At 39.0% G+C, this 19,267-nt stretch overlaps 1 protein-coding gene across 1 annotated transcript in view; it reads left to right on the forward strand.

Annotated features, from left to right (window-relative positions):
* Positions 1 to 9,273: 9,273 nt before the first annotated feature.
* CLNK (cytokine dependent hematopoietic cell linker) overlaps positions 9,274 to 19,267 on the forward strand; it is a 51,284-nt gene continuing 41,290 nt past the window's right edge. Inside the window, exons 1-2 of the mRNA XM_071743966.1 lie at positions 9,274 to 9,412; positions 13,346 to 13,394. Coding sequence (XP_071600067.1) covers positions 13,384 to 13,394 — 11 coding nt within the window. The 5' untranslated portion in view covers positions 9,274 to 9,412; positions 13,346 to 13,383. The remainder of the gene's footprint in view (positions 9,413 to 13,345; positions 13,395 to 19,267) is intronic.

The raw sequence follows: 19,267 nt of genomic DNA on the forward strand, positions 1-19,267 counted from the left end.
ACATAACCCTTTTTTTTCTACTTGGAAAATTTTATCTCATAAGTTCATCCACTCAGGGCCAGGCTATATCCACCCTCAGCAAAGTTTTCATAACCTTTATTAGTTTTATATTAAGAAGTGTTGAATTTATTTTCTGGTCTTTAAACCAGGCTAATTTTTTATTGAACTTTAGTTTCCCATTAGGATCCTGGATTTTTAAACATCTTTTTTTTTGTCTCAGCATCTTTACAGTCTTGGTAAAACTTGGATATTTCAGAATTACTTAGCACTACCAAAAGAAGGTATTTTCAGGGGTATTTGATGATACTGAGAGATATTTATTGGCATGATAACAACCCCCTCACCTTGCCCTGTGACAAAGAGAATTTTTTTCATTTTTTTTCTGCCAAAGGGTCTTTAGGAAAGTTCAGAGAGTAAAAAAAATGTTAAAGGCTGGTGACCTAACTCCTACAAAGTGCAATAAGTGGCTTTACTTCTGGGTTAGAGGATGTAACCCCAGATCCTAAGTCCTTCAGGTAACTACTCTGGGGTTTTTTTCCTCCCTGAAGCACCTAACCTGATTTTTTTTTAGTCTTAAAAGAAGACAGTTCCTCCTTCCATCTGCTTTCTCTTTAGAAAGTGTTACACAAATTCTTTTCATTGATTTGTATTCCTTTCTTACTTTAGTGAAACTTATATACTCATCCACACTTATTTTGTGACTATTCTGTTTAGTTTAAACAACTCCCTCCCTGTTATTTTCCCTCCTAGTGAAGAGGATCTCTGCCCAGACTTGGTTAATAAAGCATTTTACTACCTTTTTGCATAGCTGGAAATTATTTAAGAGGTATGAAGCAGCAGAAAATCAAGCCCCATACCCCAGGTTTCTTCCCTTATTTAGACTGATGAAACCTAAGAGATTAAATTGAAAGAATATTATTTCTGTTGTGAGTTTATTTTCTAGATTTCTCTGTAATTGGATAAATTAATCTTTTTTTTTTAACTTTTAGGTTGTCTCTTTTGCTAGTCTCATGATTGTATGTCTGTCACTAAAATGGGATTCCACTGCCTCAAAAATAAATTTTTAAAAAATCCATATTTTTTTCATTCAAAAAACCCTCATTATTTATTTCAGGGGGTGCTTGGGGGGAGGGAGGGCAATTATATAGATTTGTGATATTCAATCTTACCTCTGAGTGTTAGAAGCATAATTCCTGTTTAAAGGAAAGCTGAATCTCTCAGAAGCTCTGGGGCTCTGGCCTGTTAGAGAAAAATAAAACATTAAGGCTCAGCCATGAGAATTGGCAGCAGCAAGTGCAATGCTGCTCTTTCAATCATCATAACAGAATGTTTGGAATCAAATACATAAAGTCAGAATAAAATGTGGCAAATGTTTCTATCAGTCTCAGGTGGATAAAAGTCTGCTCATATGCAATGAACAACCCAAATCTAAGTTGGCACAGCCCCTGTAAACCAGGATGGGGAAAAAAGTTGTAGAAAAATATGAATAGTACTTGTTTAAAAGCCAAAGCTTCTATGAATCTCAATAAAAGCAATTTTGCTGGAGACAAGATAAACACTATTTCTCATTTGATTTGCCTCGTGTCAGGTATCTCTAGTGATTGTTTAGTAAGCTGTGGGAATGGATTTCTGAAGACAGCAGCATTAACATGAAGAAATGAATAAGAAATGTGAGGCTTTGCTATGCTTCATTTCATAATGTAAAACACAGTTACACCATAAAAATAATAACAGTAAGCCATAACTTCTATGAAACTGAAAGTCACACTCCATGTGTTTGTCCATAAGATGATGGTGGTTGTCTGACAGTATTTAATACCAAGACACCTTCTTGTGGCAGCTCAGGAGTTTCCTTCCCTGTGATTCCTGCATTCTTTGAGCCAGGCTCTGCTTGAGCATCCCAACAGAATATATTACATTGTCTGAAAAAGGGGTGTCTGCTGTTTTCAGATATCCCAGCCACTTATGAAAGTGATTATTTGAGTCCCCAGAAGCAGCAATAATTGTAAGGTTCAAAATTTGCTTGTTTGGGAAGGGTTGGCTCTTGGTGAAGGATGCTCCATCCCTGGCAGTGTCCAAGTCCAGGTTGGATGGGGCTTGGAGCAACCTGGGCTGGTGGGAGGTGTCCCTGCCCATGCAGGGGGTTGGGACTGGATGAGCTTTAAGGTCCCTTCCAACCCAAACCATTCCATGGGTCTATAATTCTATGATTTGTCCTCATTCTTCTCTCCCTTTCAGTGCAAAGTCACCTGGCTGGGATTCTTTACAGTAATTCCTGGTATCCCAATAAAAGTGTGTTCTGTGTATCCCAGTTTTCAGCCTGAATACCTCTATTAACCAGTACTAGAGAAGTGGAATTCATAACACATTCACCAGGGGACTTCTTTCCCTGATAAGCAAGTTTTCTAATGTTTTCTGGGTGGATGAGGTGGCATTTTGCAGCTTGGCACTAAGGAACTGCATCTATTCGACACTTCTATATTCTGCATTTAAGCAGTACAATAATTAATTAATGTTAATTGTATTTCTGTTTCTGTTTCTGATGGGGCTTGGAGCAACCTGGGCTGGTGGGAGGTGTCCCTGCCCATGCAGGGGGTTGGGACTGGATGAGCTTTAAGGTCCCTTCCAACCCAAACCATTCCATGAAAATACAAATAACACCCAGACTGTGGGTGGACTCTGAGGAACATGGGCCAACATGAAAACTGCACAGCAGTCTTATGTGATCAGCAATAAGAAGTAATTCTTCCATGTCTTGAAGGACTAAATTTATTTAAAAACTCTGAAGAGCAAGAAAAAAAAAATGCTAAACCCATCACCTTAGTGGTAGTGTCACCAGCATAAGGAGACTCTCATTATTATGGCTTGTACTGAGGAACTCTTTCCCCTTTGGGTTGCTGAATGCTTTTGATCTCATTTAGTCTGATGCTAAGTATTTTTAGCTTTTGTACTACCATGTTAGAAAAATGACCTTTCCTGTAGTATACAGGAGGGAATTATGTACTGGAGATTAAAATATTAAATATAGAAAAGAAATGTAAGTAAAGCAAATGTAAAGTAATAATGAATAGATGAAGCCAACCCAAAGGTTTGCTTGCAAAATAGGGAATGCTTTATAAACAGCCAGACCCCTGGGGTGGTGTTTCCTCTGTATTTTAAAAGAGGACTATTATAGAAAAGTTAATTTGGATATTATTGGATGTAACAGCACTACCAGTAGATGAGAGACTCTGCCAACAGTGACAGACTAATTAGTGGCTCTGTCAACAAACAATTATGGATTAACACCCAGGATTAGCAAAATCACTGTTAGCAATGCTGTACCTTTTCCTTGTCCAGAGATGAAGGATGTGAAAATGCAAAGGGAGTTCAAAGGAGGGCCAAAAGGAGGGACTAAAGGACAGGAAAAAAAATCAGCTGCATGATGCGAGGCTTCAGGAGCTGAGTTTATAAAGTGCTTGATCATGGATACATGAAACAGCTTCTTGATAGTGGGAGGCTTTTGAACCTGGCTGGCAATGACATAAGTAGATCCAGTGACTAGAAATGGAAATCAGACAACTTGACTTCAAAGAAGCTGAAATTTCACCAGCCATGTCATTTCAGAACAGGGGCAATGATTAAGGACTTCAACAACTTTGCTTTACCAACACCTGGAGCCTGCAAAGTGAGTTGAGAGACATTTCTCCCAAGCAGAGTTAATTTCTCTTTTCCAAGAAATTTCTTGTCTTGTGATCATGCTATGAAAGGAAGAGTAAGGAAGGAGAATCTTTTTTTGGGTTGAAACCCTGGATTGGATTAATATCACCCATGGCTCTTATTTCTGAGCCCAGGACTTGCATGCATTTTCTCCACATGCTCCATAGTTCTGCATTTTAAGGTGAGGATTACAGATTTCATGCTTTGGGATTTGTCAAAATTCCTGTAAAGAACTGAAAAGAACAGTTTTTTCCTCAAGACTTTCTTTGGTTCCAAGGGGGCAAGGGTTTTCATCTCCCTCAGAAGCAACAGAAGGGAAGGGTATGATGTGGACAAGTATAAACCTCTCAGCCTCCCAACTAGCATGCTCTATAAATAAAATAAATAAAACAATTTAATTTAATGTAGGGAACTAAATTTCCTCTCTGGTGAGATTGGCAAAAACCTCCATTTCTCAAAATTTCTAACTTAAATAGAGTAATTCTGCCCTCTCCATGACCTCGTGCATGAAGTGCAGAAAAATCACTTCATTTTTACGTGTGGTAAACATTTATTTTCTGAGTACTGAAATACTTGGTCTTGCCTGATGCTCTGCAATAGAAACATAATTAAACAAGATGCTCTCATGGACTACTGGTCTTTGACCTAATTAATTAATTTAAATACAAGTAATTAAAAGTGACTTAATTTTTTTTTAAAAAACTACATTTACTATCTGGCCAGTGTAAGCAAAAATTTAACTTTATAAATATATATTACCTGCATACATATATATGGATGCAAATAGTAATAATGTGCCTAAATAGAGCAATTTTACTAACACAGCTTTCCTCATGCTACTAAAATACAATCAGATTCCTGTATGTGCAATTACAAATCCATTTCTTATCATTTTTAACTTCCTATTGCAGTTAGAAACTCAGAATCCAAACCAAGATAAACATTTTTGTCATTTTCTGTCTTTGACTATGCAATTTTTAAGATGATTTCTAAAGCTGCTGCTGCTATTTTGCCTATGCAAAACCACCTTTAAATGGGTTCACGTTTCAGAACCTATTTCAGAGCTTGTGTAGGAAGTAAAAAATAAAAAAAATTTAAAAAAATTAAAAAAAAAAAAAAAGGAAAAGAAGGAAAAAATGAAAAGACAGTGTATGAAATGTTACTTTAATCCCTGGGGAGTGTGATAGTGATGCCAAACCAGAGATGAGTGAAAAGCTAAAAAGCATCTGCCCCAATTGCTCAGCTGCTCCTTCATGCCCCAATTAGACAAAAGGCACTGAATATGATTTTGTCATATCAGCTGAATTGGAAGAGACAGAAATAAATTAAATAAATAAAATAAAAATAAATAAATAAAAAGCCCCCTTTTTAGTGTTTTTAAAATCACTCAATAATACTTTGCTGAGCTTTTTGGCAGCCCCACATTGACACCAGGCAGACTTGCATCCTGCAGGTCCCCAAAACCAGGCTTGAACTGATGGGCAATTCCAAAATATTTCACAGAAATGTCTCTGGGTTTGTTTGAAAGTGACCACTGCACTCCTTCTGCCAAGTTTTTTAATTAGGATATTCTATTCTTTTTGGTTCATGGCTATAAAGATCATGGTTGGTTTAATCCCATTCTTTCCCGAGGTAGCTGAGTTGGAATAAAATATGGACAATTTTCATTGTTCTCCAGGCCTGATAGGATTTTTAGTTCTTAACCAGTGTTAAAACTTTAATTAACTCATGTTTCCTGGCAGCAGATTTGAAACACCACATCTCTGGAAGAAACTAAGCAAAACAAAATCAATTGAAAACACAATAAAAAGAAAATCAAATCAACCAACAAACAAACAAAACCCAAAAAATAAGAAGGAAAAACAAAAAGCCCACACAAATTAATCACCTTAATATCAATGAAAACATCACTTGTTGCCACTCAAAACCTGCATTTATTTTTTTCAGTATATTTTTTTGTACTTTGTAGACAAACATTTTTGCAATGCAACTTTTCTAAGCAGCTTTGATCAAAGTGTGGTTTCCTGGCCAAATAGATGGCAAAATTTTGCCTAGAAATATATTTTATTCTACAGTTTAACAAAGTGAAACTTTTCAACACTTAGAGACAGAAATAGACTCATATAGACCCACACTGAAAATTATATTCTCTCCAGATTCTCTGCACAGAAAATCATAGGATAATTTGGGTTGGAAAAGACCTCTAAAAGTCACCTAGTCCAACCCCCGTGGAATAAGCCAGGATGGAATTCCAGAATGGAATTAGCCAGAGCATTTCAGAAAGCATAAAAAGAATCATTAAAAAACCCTCCAAAGTCTCCCTCCAGTGACCATGGGGTGATCAGAGTCCTGCTGCAGCCATTAGGCTTGGCACCAAAAGCTTAGAGCATTCAAATGAAAAAGGTTAAACAGAATTATCAGCTGAAACAAAGCTAAACATGTCACCAAAATTTCAGTTTTTTAACTTCTCTGGAAGTAAGTTAATTTTCTTTCATCTTGATCTAAATTATGAAAGTTTGTTTCCTGTTTATTTTCATTTATGGTTCAATCCACCAAAGCAAACCCTATTTTTTTCCACCCTCTTGACACAACTTCCCTCAGAATCCTATAAAACTACAGTCATATCCTGCATCCAAACCTGAAATAAAGGCTCTCTATAGGCTTCCCTGGCACTATCATCTTTTCATTTTTCTTGGGAGAAGAATACACTTAGGTGAAGAAGATATGTTCTGACCTCATTTATATTAGCAGAGTTGCTTTATTCACTGAAAATTTGGTGACTTTGATAACACATGGACATTTTAATAACAAAAGAAACAAAAAAAAAAAGAAGAAAAAAAAAAAGAAGCAGACTGTGCAAAGATCTCCCCAAGCAGCTCTGGCTGTAGAGAGTGATGAGGTCTCCCCTGAGCCTCCTCTTCTCCAGCCTCAACACCCCCAGCTCCCTCAGCCCTTCCTCACAGGACTTGTGCTGGATCCCTTCACAGCCTCCTTGCTCTTCTCTGGACCTGCTCCAGCACCTCAATCTCCTTCCTGAGCTGAGGGGCCCAGAACTGGACACAGGACTCAAGCTGTGGCCTCCCCAGGGCTGAGTACAAAGGGGCAGTTTCATCCCTGATCCTGCCACACCATTCCTGATGCAATCCCATTGACCTTCCAGGCCACCTGGGCACACTGATAGCTCATTTTCAATTGATTGTCAACCAATACTTGCAGGTCCCTCCCTGCTAAAAATACACAACCCATTCTTCACCTCCTGGAGAAAAAGCCTCTGTAACAATATAGTTCATTCAAGAACTATATTCTTGAACTTTAATATATTCATTCAAGAACTTCTCTTGGCCCTTTTAACCTTCAAACTCTTCAATAGGGGAAGCCTGGAGGAGCATCTTGGCATGGGACAGGAGAACATCCTCCAGAGGACACCAGAACCCACAAGGATGTATTGAGCTTGTCCAACAGGCAGCCTGGAGGTTCTGTACCAGGGCAGCCCTGCAGATGGAAAGCTTGCAGGAAGCCCCCCATGCTGTGCTTACATCTGGGCTGGGATGCTGCTCTTTTAGAGGCAGAAAGACACAGCCAGAATCTCTCCCCTGGAAATGAGACATCTTCTTACAGGGAACAGCTTGCAGAAAGTAGCAGTGCACCATTTACTAAAGGCAAAGCAATATTCCTCTCATTTATAACCTTAAAAGAATTTCTTTTTTTCTCAAGAAAAGAGACTCTGAGAGAATTTAGCAGCTGACCACTTCAAGATGCTGAGAAATTTTCTGATGTAGTAAGATTTTTCTCAGTGTCCCCTGAGTGAAATAGGAGCTCAGTATTTAGAGGTTTAAGCTTTTGTCAATACCTTGCTCTGGGATGACCACTACACAATGAAATATTGAGACTGGTCACTCAGCAGCAGTGGAATGGACCTTGCTGTTCACCCTTAAAGAAGATGTGTCTTTGTCAGAAAGACTTTTGTATGAGCCACAGAGTCATGAAGGAAGCCAAATAGTGCTTTTATAAAAGGTACAGATGTGAACTCTCTGAACATCATCTGAATAAAACCCCAAATGTTTCATTTCAGAAACACCATGCTGACTTCTTTTGCCATTTTTTCTTCAGCTGAACCATTAGTGGGACCCAGTAGTAAATGACTCAGAAAGTAGGGATGGGTCAACTCCTTTTAATCAGCAAAACCAAGACATATAATCACAGTCACAAGTGCAGCCCAAAAGACACAGTCCCACCAGAAACTGCCTCACAGCTCTTTCTGTTCTCTAAAACATGAGCAAAACCAGACTTGTGGCACAAAACCATAAAGTCACATCAGCATCACTGCAGTCAGATGAAGCCTTGATCTGATCAAAAGCAAGAAGAGAGGAAGAAGAGCTGGAGTGGTAGCTCTTGAAATTTGCAACCAGAAAGGTCCTGCTAAATCAGGACTCTCTAGTTTTGCAGCACAGAGTTATAAATCTGTCCCTCTGCCAAAATGCAACATGCAGCATATTAATTATAACTATTTTATTTACACACGCAGGGTTGGAAATGCTATGGCTTCAAATATTTGCATTAAAAATCTCAAATTAAAACAAAACATGCTTTCCAAACACAGCCAAAATGCCACTTGGTTTCTGGGCCATATGTTGAATTAGCTGAGAACTGGAATTACTTATTCCATTATTAACAGATTTCTTGAGTGAAGAGCAGATTTTCAGATAAAATACCATTTTTGGCTGAGACATAAAACAAGCCTGCAGCAAAGTTGCTGTTGCAGCCTAAAGCAGAAGTATTTGTTTTGGAAATTCCATTACAAAGATTTATTGGGGCTCCACTCTGAGTGTCCTATGCATGATAATTTCTGGGTTTCCTCAAATGCTGCCATGTTTTATGCTGGACACCATCCTTCATACTATGTACTATGGAAAGATGCTTCCAGGATGCACAACTTTCCCCCACAGCAACAATTTTCTATCTAAATGTTATTTTTAGTGGGGAAAAAGAATACTGAAGCATATATTTTTAGAAATCACATACAGTTTTTCTATTTGTGTCTAGGTCTTATGTTTTAAAATACAAGGGAAACCATTCTCCATGTCCTATACAAAAGTATACAAAATCTGCACAAAAACCTGCTGAAATCCCCTTGGCACCACAATCTAAGAATAAGCCCATTGTTACCAAAAGCTTTGTTTCTTTTGAGGAACAGATTGTCCACATGGTTAAACACATCTTAAAATAATTTATAAGCTCTTTGAAAAGCTTGAGGAGATGGGAAAATTTAAAAGCAGGAGGAATAATTATTTCCCTTCATTAAAAGTAAGCAGCAGGCAATCAAAAGAAATTTATTTTTTGCCTGGTGACATCTCTTGCCACAGAGACAGAGTTGTTGCATGTGTGTTAAAGCAGCCAAAAGTGAGAGATGTTGGGGTTTTTTTCTATTTTATCTTGCTTTGAGGCAGACTGATAGAGAGGAAGCCCAGAGGTATCCACTGGTCAGGTCTCACCATGCTGATTGGTGCCTGGGTGTGTGATCACCATCCACAGGAAACTCACCAAAAACCTGCAGAATATTCCTCTCCTTGCACCCTTTTTGACACAGCAGTATCACTGACCTCCAGGTAGCTCTGCCAAGCATTTAGTGCACAAAAAAAATTGGTTTTCCAAGGGAAAGCACCTTGACCTTGTGCTGGCTCCAAGCCTACACGTGCCCTGAAGGAAAGCATTGGTGAGTTTTTATTTCTTCCTATGATCTCCTGCTTTTAAAAGGTTTCTGTTGAAGAGTTTTAACCATGGGATGAGCTCATTTTCCACAGCCTGCTTTTGCTCCAGCAGATGCCTGCAATGACTTGAGACATGTGGGATGCATGGGATGCAGGTCCTAGAAATAGCCTGATGCCTTGGGCAGCCTCATGGTATACAGCAAAAGCTCATGCCTGCCTTTTTAAATTGTTTTTTTTTCCCCTTCTCCCTTCAGCAAATCAATAGAGCCTCTACCAAGCAGCTGAGACCTTTTTGCCTAATTTCACTGTACAATTTTCCTGCATTGCTAATGGGTGTTTCTGGGGAGAAGTCATAGAACTGCATTATAAAGTTGCCTTTAGAAAACCAACACAAACAGTTTCCTAACCAACTCCCTTTACAGAAAACTTTGGCAGCCCCTGTTAGAGTTACTTTTTGTTACTGTGAAGCTTCAAGTTGGATTTCTGGCAAGAGGAGGGATCAAATTAATGTGCTATTAAAATAAATGGAGCAATGTGATAATTATTGCCAGAAACAAATTAGTCAAACCAGACTGTATTAATTCAAATCAGATAAATAAGTGCTTCCTCCTACATAGGACTGCTTTCTGTTGTTGTGAAGGCAGACTTTGAAAATAAACTTGAAAATGCCATTTGACAACTGCTTTACACTTGCTGGTAAAATAACTCCCAGTTTCCCCCTTGTACTAAATGCAGTTGGAGTGCTGCTACAAAGGCCTTCAAAAGGAGATGGAACAGGACTCTGGCAGCATAAAAATTAAAACTTCCCCTTATTTTCTGCACTTTAGATGCAACCTTAAAACTGATTTTCTGAACCAGGCCCATAGTGGTCTCTCCAGCTACTTTTCTCTCTTTTTATTGTCAGAATACAGACAGCCAAAGGTGCAAAGTGTGCACAAAGTGGCCCTGGGGTGCTGCAGTTTCTGCCCAAAAATCTGGCTCCTGGTAGACATTTCTAGCTATTAATAGGAATTGATAGAGGAGACAGGCTGGGTTAATTATTTACAGAACTGAAAACCAAATTCTTCACTTCCTCCCCCAGCAGTGACTGAAGAGGAATCTGGCTAGGCTGTTGCCTGGGTTTTCAGAGGTGCCTAAATAATTTAAAAGCTTCTGTCCCATTTTCAGAAGGAAATTTTGGGCTTGCTAACTCACCTTAGATTTGGGGGGGAAAAAAAATCATCTTTTTCTGCACCACATAACTTGTTTTGATTATTTTCTCTGATTTTGATGGGGTTTTTTTTTAAGAAAAAATGCAAAGGGTCTGCATAACCTGTAGATTTCCTTCTGATTCTAATAAGAATAGCATAAAAATTTAAAGTAGGAACTACAAGACAGAGTCTAACAACAAGCTAGCTCTAACTATCCATAGGAGCAGTTCTAAAGCACCAAACATCTCTGCTCGGAGTTGTCAGACACTGGGTCACCCCAAGGATGCTGCAGGTTCCTGTGGCCTCCTTCATTCTGATGATCCAAACAACTCATGGAATTTCCAGCAGAAGCCTGGAATCAATTCTCATTGCTCATCTTTCTTCTGAAAATAAAAACCCCAGGAAATCTGCTGCATTTTGTGCAACGGATCGAAAACCAAAAGGGAGGGTACCCATTTCCACATATTTTTCCAGATTTTCATTTTGAAAGTTCATTCCAGTAGCAAAAATTTAAAAATTTTTTTATCAGTTTTTATCTTCACATCTGCATTAAATTTATTTGGGGCCAAGTTTACTTGTCTAAATGATTGCAAAACCTTTTCTTAATCAATAGCAGACATGTCTGGCAATTTGACTTGCTGTATTTATTCCAAGGAATTTATATCCAAAAGGCCTTCACACCCACAATAAAGGCAGCCACCCAAATTCAGAAGGTGTAGACTGCCAAAAAAAGTGGCTTATCACTACAGTTGTAGAGAGAAACTTTGCTGGGAGTGATTTCCAGCTAAGTTGAGTTACAAGGTATAAGGAGTTATTTCTGTGAATTAGCTGTGTAGGGTTTGGATGATCCACCAGCTAAGTTTCACTTATTGTTCCCTGGCATCTTTCTCAACTGAATTTGCTCTTGTTTTTCAAGTTTTTTTTCCCTGATTCATCTTTCATCCCCACTCCTGACAGCCTCAGTCTTTCAATACTCTGAATGCAGACCTTAGAAACACTGTAAGGTTTGATTTCTTTCATATGAGTTCTCTCTTTTTGTCCTCCTTCTAATTTAGACCTTGTGCTTTTGAGCTCCATTCTACTCTAAGATGCTTAGAAATATTAAATATATAAAAGTGCTACATAACTCCATGTAATTATTAAATTCCTAATAAGCCCCTAATGTGCAATACTGTGAGTTACCAATAATAATGGGTATTTTTTTAAGTTTACGATTTGAAACAAGTTAAACAAAGACAAAAACCCTAAAAGAGAACACGTGGAGTAAGTTTTTTCCTAAATGATCCTTTGCTGCTACCTCTCACATTCAACAGCCAATTTTCAAGTAGCCTTCTTTGGAATAATAAATTCTTTTCAGATAGCTGAAGCATAATATCCAGTATTTAAGGCAGGAAAAAGAGTTTTTCTTCTCTTGTTAGGCAAGAGAAATCAATATACTTTTTTAAAACTTGTCATTTAAAGAAAAAAAAAAAAAAGTGCTGCTTCTTGCCCACCTTCCAGAATTAATTAAGGAAACCCTTTCTCTCTCTCATGTGTCCATCTGCTTCTCCTGTGACTTCTTCCTTACCAACCACTGTTGGTTATTTCTGCTCTCACAAACACATTCATGTGACTTCAGACAAAGAGCAACTTGCCACAGAAATCTACCAAGAGTTCCACAAACACCAAATAAATCAGAAAAAAGAGAAAAAACAAAACTGTAGGGAAAAAAAATTAAAACCAAACAACAAATAGTTTCAGTACAGATGTCACTGAGCAATGGGTAAATTTGGGTTAAGGATTTGAAACTAAAGTGAATGTGCACACTCCCCTATAAATGAAAAGCCTAAAAATTTTTTTTCCTGTGAATTTAGGGCTAATTTAAAAGGAAAATATGCAACAGGGTGAGAATAGTAGAAAGCTCAGTTGCTACACACAAGGTCACCAGGCCCTGCCATCAGACAAGTAGCTGCACATTAGGAGAAAAGGAAATCATCCTATTTTTCACTCTCACTCCAGTTATTAAGCTGAGAGAAAGTAATGGCAGTGGCAAGTGATAGAGACAGAGTAAATGGTAAAGTTATAAATCCCATTTTTATGTCCAAATTCTGGGACTACTTAAGGCTTCTGTTAGGAAATCTCAGGCAGAGACAAGCAGACAAGTGGAAAATTGATTGAGCCATTGGCTTAAAAGACTTGGCAATACAATAGCTGACAACTCTGAAGCAGCTTTTAGAATTGTAGATTTCCTCAACAAAACTGCAAAACCCAAGCTGTGTGCTTGTCTTAATGCATAAACATTTTAATCCTTTCCTTTGCGACCAGGGGATTTGACAGACATGTAATGTTTAACTTGGGTTTTCAGAGAGACTTTTCAAAATTTGGGCTTGGGTTTGTCAGACTCAAATCTCACTTCTCAGGTTCTCACATCAGATCTGGATGTACAAATCCCATTACTGACTGCACAGATGGCAGCAGTAGAAGGATGCATGCAGAAATGAAAACGTGTTCATGTACAAATGGAGATATCATTAAGGGCATCTTTAAAAACATGAGCATGCTAACCACTTTCTGATGCTGGTCACAGTCATCATCACATCTTCAAACAGCCTTCAAACACCATTTTCAATTTAGAATAAGTAAGATCTCAAGTTAAGTTCTCTCCTAGTTAAGCAAAAAATAACCAGAAAAGAAAAAAACCCACTACAAATGTATACCACTAGATTTTTAAGCCTCTAAATAAACAATATTTTTACTTTTTCATCCCAGATTCTTCTGAAGATTTGCATTTCCATGAGTCAGGAATCATGAACAAGGAGTAAGTACTGGGCCTGAATGTCTGCCAATCTCTCTTTGGCACTCAGTGCTGTTGTCATTGCATTTATTCTTGATGTTAATTTTATGCTTCACTCAAGCTAAAGGTTAGATGCCAGTCTCAGAGTCCTTTCACATCTCCCACAATCTGTAACTGCCCTCTCTGCTTTTTGTCCTTCCTAAAACCATCCTCTCCTGCTTTATCTCCCAGTTCCCAAATCTCTCCTCCAGGACAAATTCTGAAAGGTGTCCTTGATTCCCCCACACCTACCTCTAAGTCTTCTTTCTCTAAAGCTCATTAATCTTTCCAGCAGAGCATTTCAGGGATTTTAAAGAAGTCTAAAGAGCCATCAGCCTGATGCTGCTCACACAAGGTTGGTGCCAGGGCTGGTGGGATGCGAGGAGGCAGTGACCCCAAGAACAAATTGCACCTTGTGCAGACCTTGAGAGAAAAGGAAACCCAACCATCTCCTGATACCTGAGAAAACAGCTGCAGAGAGCAGAGTCTGCTTGTAGAAACCATTGTGGGGAGGCAACAAAGCACAGGTTTGATTTTGAAGCCAGCTAAAATTCACTGAATGCATGACCAGAGTCATTTATGTAGGGATCCAGTAGCACATCCCAGCATGGAATGCAAGCTCCATGAATCCCACTCTGATGGCCTTCACTGAGAAACATTGCCTCCTGGGCTTCTTTTCAATGGGGACATTTGAAGATAATTTTTTTCAAAGCAGTTCTACAGTCATGTATTAGTGGATAGCTCTAGGAATATGGTTTAAACAAGCTGGAGCCAATTTTCCATGGGTAATAAAATTATTGCGTCACAAATATTTTTCTTGTGTCTGCATCCAAAGTCAGCATCTCTTCTGGGAGACAGAGTCAATAACTTTTTGCTTTCTTTCTGTGTGTGTATTTTTTCCCCCTGCATACTTTTCCAAATTTATAACTGGATCTTGAAGAAAAAAATTTAAAAAAAAAAAATTAAAAAAAGGTTAAGACAGAACTGAAAGGCGAAGATAGAAAGGGACTTCTGTGTTGACTCTTGAGGTATTTTGCCCAAAGGAAATGTAATTAATGAGGCAACAAATTGTTCTACTGTGAGACATCTTTCTTCTTACCCACAGAGAGGATCTGAACTCTGCTACCTCACTGACACCACTGCTGTTTCAGTGCTCTCCTCCTGCAAACTCTCCATCTCCACTTAAGGATGGCTTGGCCTTTGGTTAGCATCACCAGATCACTGGCCCTGGGCTTTTCTTAGCAATCCCCACCCTCTCCTCTTCTGCAGTGAGCACCCAACCCCACCTTGATTGACTGCCCCAAGTGCCACGTGCTGCATGGTCAGCAGCAGGGAAAGAATCAGCACAACCTTAAGGTTCCTCTCTGCCCATTTCTCCAACCTCTCAAGGTCCCTCTGTGGCAGCACAACAACTGCTCTACCAAACCAGTCCTCCCAGTACCAAACACTTGCCCTCTGCCACATCATGCAGAGCCCTACAGTTGCCTGAAGGGAGGTTGTAGGGAGTTGGGTGCTGGGCTCTTCTCTTAAGTAAATTACAACAGGACCAGAGGAAATGGCCTGAAGTTGTGCCAGGGAGGTTTAGACTGGATATCAGAAAGAATTTCTTTACTGAGAGAGCAGTCAGGGGCTGGAATGGGCTGCCCAGGGAGGTGGTGGAGTCACCATCCCTGGAAGTACCTAAAAACCATGTAGATGAGGCACTTCAGGACATGCTCTGGTGGGTGATACAGATATTGATAAATATCTTTTATTTGGGGAGGATGTTGGCAGTTGGATCTTAGAGGTCTTTAGAAGATATTAAACAGTATTGGCCCCAGTATCAACCTTTGGGGTTCAACACTCCTCACTGGCCTTCAGCTGGGCTTTTTGCCACTGATCACAACCCTTGATCACAAGCCTGGCCATTCAACCTCTTTTCCATCCTTTTTGCTGCTCATTTATCCAACCCCCATCCAGCTTGTCTAGGAGGATGAATCATATTCATAGATGCAAATCTTATTACATTGCAGCTCTTTTTTTCCATTCTTTTCCCAACAGCATTCCCATACACACTTTTTCCAGTTGGGGCAGGAGTGTGTGTGTGTGTTTGGATGGAGAATCCCACCCTGGGATTGGTGCAGGAGCTGGGCAGTTACACAGGGCAGTAATAACTGAACCTCTCATTTTGCTTCTCATTTTGAATTCTGCTAATCAATAGTTTTCTCCTACATTTCACTGTTTTCATCTGTGAATGAAAAGATTCAGAGGGCAGAGCTGAGATTCAGAGAGAACATAAGGGGTGCCCATGTAATATTTTTAGTTATAGGCTTGCAAACTCTTCAGGTTTTGCATATCACAGAGGCTACCCCTGAAGCCAGATTCCAGGTGATATTATTTTCAACAGCTGCAAGAGGCTGTGGTTGGGGAAGGGGGGTGTTTGGATTAATTTTTAACTACCACTCCTTTGTTTAGGCTTGGGTCCATCAGCCAGGTGGCATTTCCACAACCAGGAGGGAACTTGCAAGGAATTTCTGCTTCCCACCCCAGCAGAAATGATAAGGATCTGTGGAAAAGTATTTTTTTCATAGAAAAAGTCAGTCTCTACTTAATTTTCTCTGGTTATAAGCACTCCAGAAACTAAGGAAATGCTGCTACAGAAACACCTTGTAGCTACCAGAACTTTTAAAAGCAGGGTTAACACAGCCTGCATGAGTTAGCTTACTATTGATAGTAAGATACCCACAGCAGCTCCCTGCTCAATAAATACACTGCAGGGTTTACCCCCAGGAGCAGGCACCTTGCAGCTCTCCATTTAAAACTTCCTTTAGTAGATTCACCTGGGCTAAATTCCCTCTAGTTACTAAATTAATTTTCTTCAAAGTCATGTTCAATAGCCAATATCAGGTCATTCTGCCTGAGAAATTATGTCTATGCTTCTCTTGCAATTTTTTTTTTTCAGATGGGGAAAGGGAGACTTTTCCAACTTGCAAAGCTCAGGCTTTGAGACAACTTTGTAAATACTCGTTTTTGGAGCTGTCACAAAATATAAAATGCATGTTTTAGGAAGTTAGACTAGGCACTGGACTTAAGAACAGATAAATTGATTTAGAAAATTATAAAGAATTCCTGAAGTCTTGCCAGGTTTATCAGATATATACTTTCATAGAGCTTTTATAGATGTCAAAGATGTAGCCAGCCCATCCTAGTTTACCCAACTTTTTGAGACTCCCTGACCACTGGCAGGACTCACCCAAAGTGAGTCTATAATTTTGAGGGTATTTAAAAAAAAACATCCAAAGTCATGATCTGAATTTGGATCATATCACATTTGGACCATGTCTGTAAATACAGAAATTCAGTAATCACTGAATGAACAACTCTGTGGACCTGAGCAATATCATCTCTGTGGAAAATCCTGATATGTATAAAGTCACTTGGCATTTGTCATACCAGAGTTTACAGGCAGTAAAATAACACAAAACATGAGATGCATGTGTTTTTCTCTCCTGTCATAAGAAAACCAAATCTATTTATTTCCTTCAGCTTGGAATTTAATGGAAAATAAATGCCTCAATGCCTTTAAATCCATGGTCTTAAACTATGTTAAAGTCAACATTTTTGTTCAACCTCAAGCAAAGACATTTCCCAAATCTCTCAAAACCTTGCTACAGTCAGTCCTCTAGCAAAAAACCCCAATATTCCTGACATTTTGAACTCAGCCCATGAAGGAAAATCACATCTAAAATGGTGCTGTCTTTGTACATCATAAAATAACACCAAAGAGAACAACTTTAGTGGTTCACCCTTCCACATACTGGGGGGTTAACACAGAGTTTCTGGAGCAGTGCACTCACCTTCTTTTCTGATTTTTATTTCATTTTCTCTCATAGATGACCAGAGGGCAAGCAGGTGTGGCTCCTACTATCCTCTTCAAGGTCTTACCATAGCCATGCAATATAGCACTTTAAATAATTTATTTTTTTTTAAAAAAGGGGTTTAAATGAATGAGTTGCCCTCTGGGCTGAAGTCTGATGAAACCCCCCATGGTAAATAAAACCCCTGCTTAGGGTTGCAGTGAGGGTTCCTGCTGCTGCCCTTTTGAAGTGCTCAGAGAGAGGGGCAGCTGAGAGGGGAAAACCTGCTGGCTGAAACCAAGGAGTCTGAAGCCAGAGAGCTCACTGGAAAAAATTCCAGGCAGGAATTCAAACAGGAGGGTCACAGGTACATTAGAAACCCTGCACTCGACTCAATGACATCTTGCATGGGCAAGAAGCTGAAGCCAAGGTGTCTGCAATGTAACCATGGACTGAATTTTAATTTTAATACTCAGTTTTGCTATGGGAGAGAATTTTTAACTACACCTGAGACTGAAGGTGTGGTACCATCTGCCTTTGAAGTAGATACAGAGATGTCTCCCTGCAATGAGAAGTCTCAAGTCTCTAAGTTCCAGCTACAGCAAATTTAAAGCCAATGGTTTGAGACAGCAAATTCCTTTGGCTGCAGAGAGGAGCTTCAGCCCCAGCTGTGAGCACTTCAAAGGCAAAGATGCCACAGCTGGAACTGGAGTTAGAATTAAGATGCCAGCTTCAGCAGACATCAAGTTTTATGAGCCAAAGGTTTCCAGCATCAGTTTTATGCATGTACACGTTGTAATAAATTAGAAACTATCTATAATACTAATTTACAAATTTAAATACAGCCATGCTCTAAAAAAAATTATTTAGATGAATAGACATTTTAGCATTTGTGAATTATTTACATTTGTCTCAGGCATTCCTTTCCAAAGGCTCACAAATATCCCCCTTGTACTTTTGTAAGGTGCTGAAAGCAAGATTTACCCTTATTACCATGTCAGGGAGAACTTGTTCCTATGATTAACCAAGGGCAATGAAATATTTACACAATCTACTGAGGAATTTCTTCACAACCCAGGCAAGTAGAATGTTCACTGCAAAAAAGGCCAGTGCTACTATAGTGATGCAGCATTATTCCCTAGACTGCCCTCAGAAATTACCAAAACTCTTCAAGCAGACAGTTTGGCATCTGATGGGAGAGCATGGTAGAAAGCACCTATTTTATAATATTGGGAAAGAAAAAAAAAAAAAAAAAAAAAAAAAAAGAAGAAAAAATTTAAAAAAAGATCTCTATGATATGTTTTTAAATAATGTTCCCTTGATTAATCCACAGAACTCCCCTATCTTATCCCTGATCCAGAAATTCAGAGTTCTCCCATTCTCCTTCTGAGTTTGAGTCTAAAGAGAGGATTTAGACCTCGGCAGGGGACACAAAAGGGAAACTCCCTGCTCATCTGTTGTCTACAGGGGGTATCAAGCTAAGAGAAGGAGTGGGAAAACATCTTGAGAACAGGCTTTGGGGGGGCTGTCAATTCCATTTTTCAGTCATGGGTTTTATTTCCTCTGAAATGAAGCTCTGCTTTTAAGAGTCTGCCCTTTTATTTTTCATGAAGAGGCTAAGTCAATAATTTAGAGCCTTGCTGACAAAAAGGTCTCTTAAAAACCTTCTTAAGAAGTAGCTTTATTTTACTTTGTCTTAATTATTTGATGAACAGAACATTTGGCTTTCAGTTTATTTGGCTTTTTTTAGATGTTTCCTCTGCTCCTTTAGAAATAAAATGAAAAGGGACAAAAAGCAAAGACTATTTGCTATCTGGCCAGTCTGGAATTACTGTCAATTTAACTATTCAAGAGACATTAAAGAGTAACTCTTGTCCCCCACTGGGGTTTACATTTTTTTCTAGAGCTATGAAGATTTTTCAGTCTTTTTAACAAGGGCGGTACAACATCTTTGGAAAGATTATATGTTTGCCCTTTTCTTACTGTGACTTAAAGTATAATAGAGAGCTATGGAGGAAATGT

The sequence above is a fragment of the Heliangelus exortis genome, chromosome 4 (assembly GCF_036169615.1).
Source record: "Heliangelus exortis chromosome 4, bHelExo1.hap1, whole genome shotgun sequence".
Taxonomy (NCBI): domain Eukaryota; kingdom Metazoa; phylum Chordata; class Aves; order Apodiformes; family Trochilidae; genus Heliangelus; species Heliangelus exortis.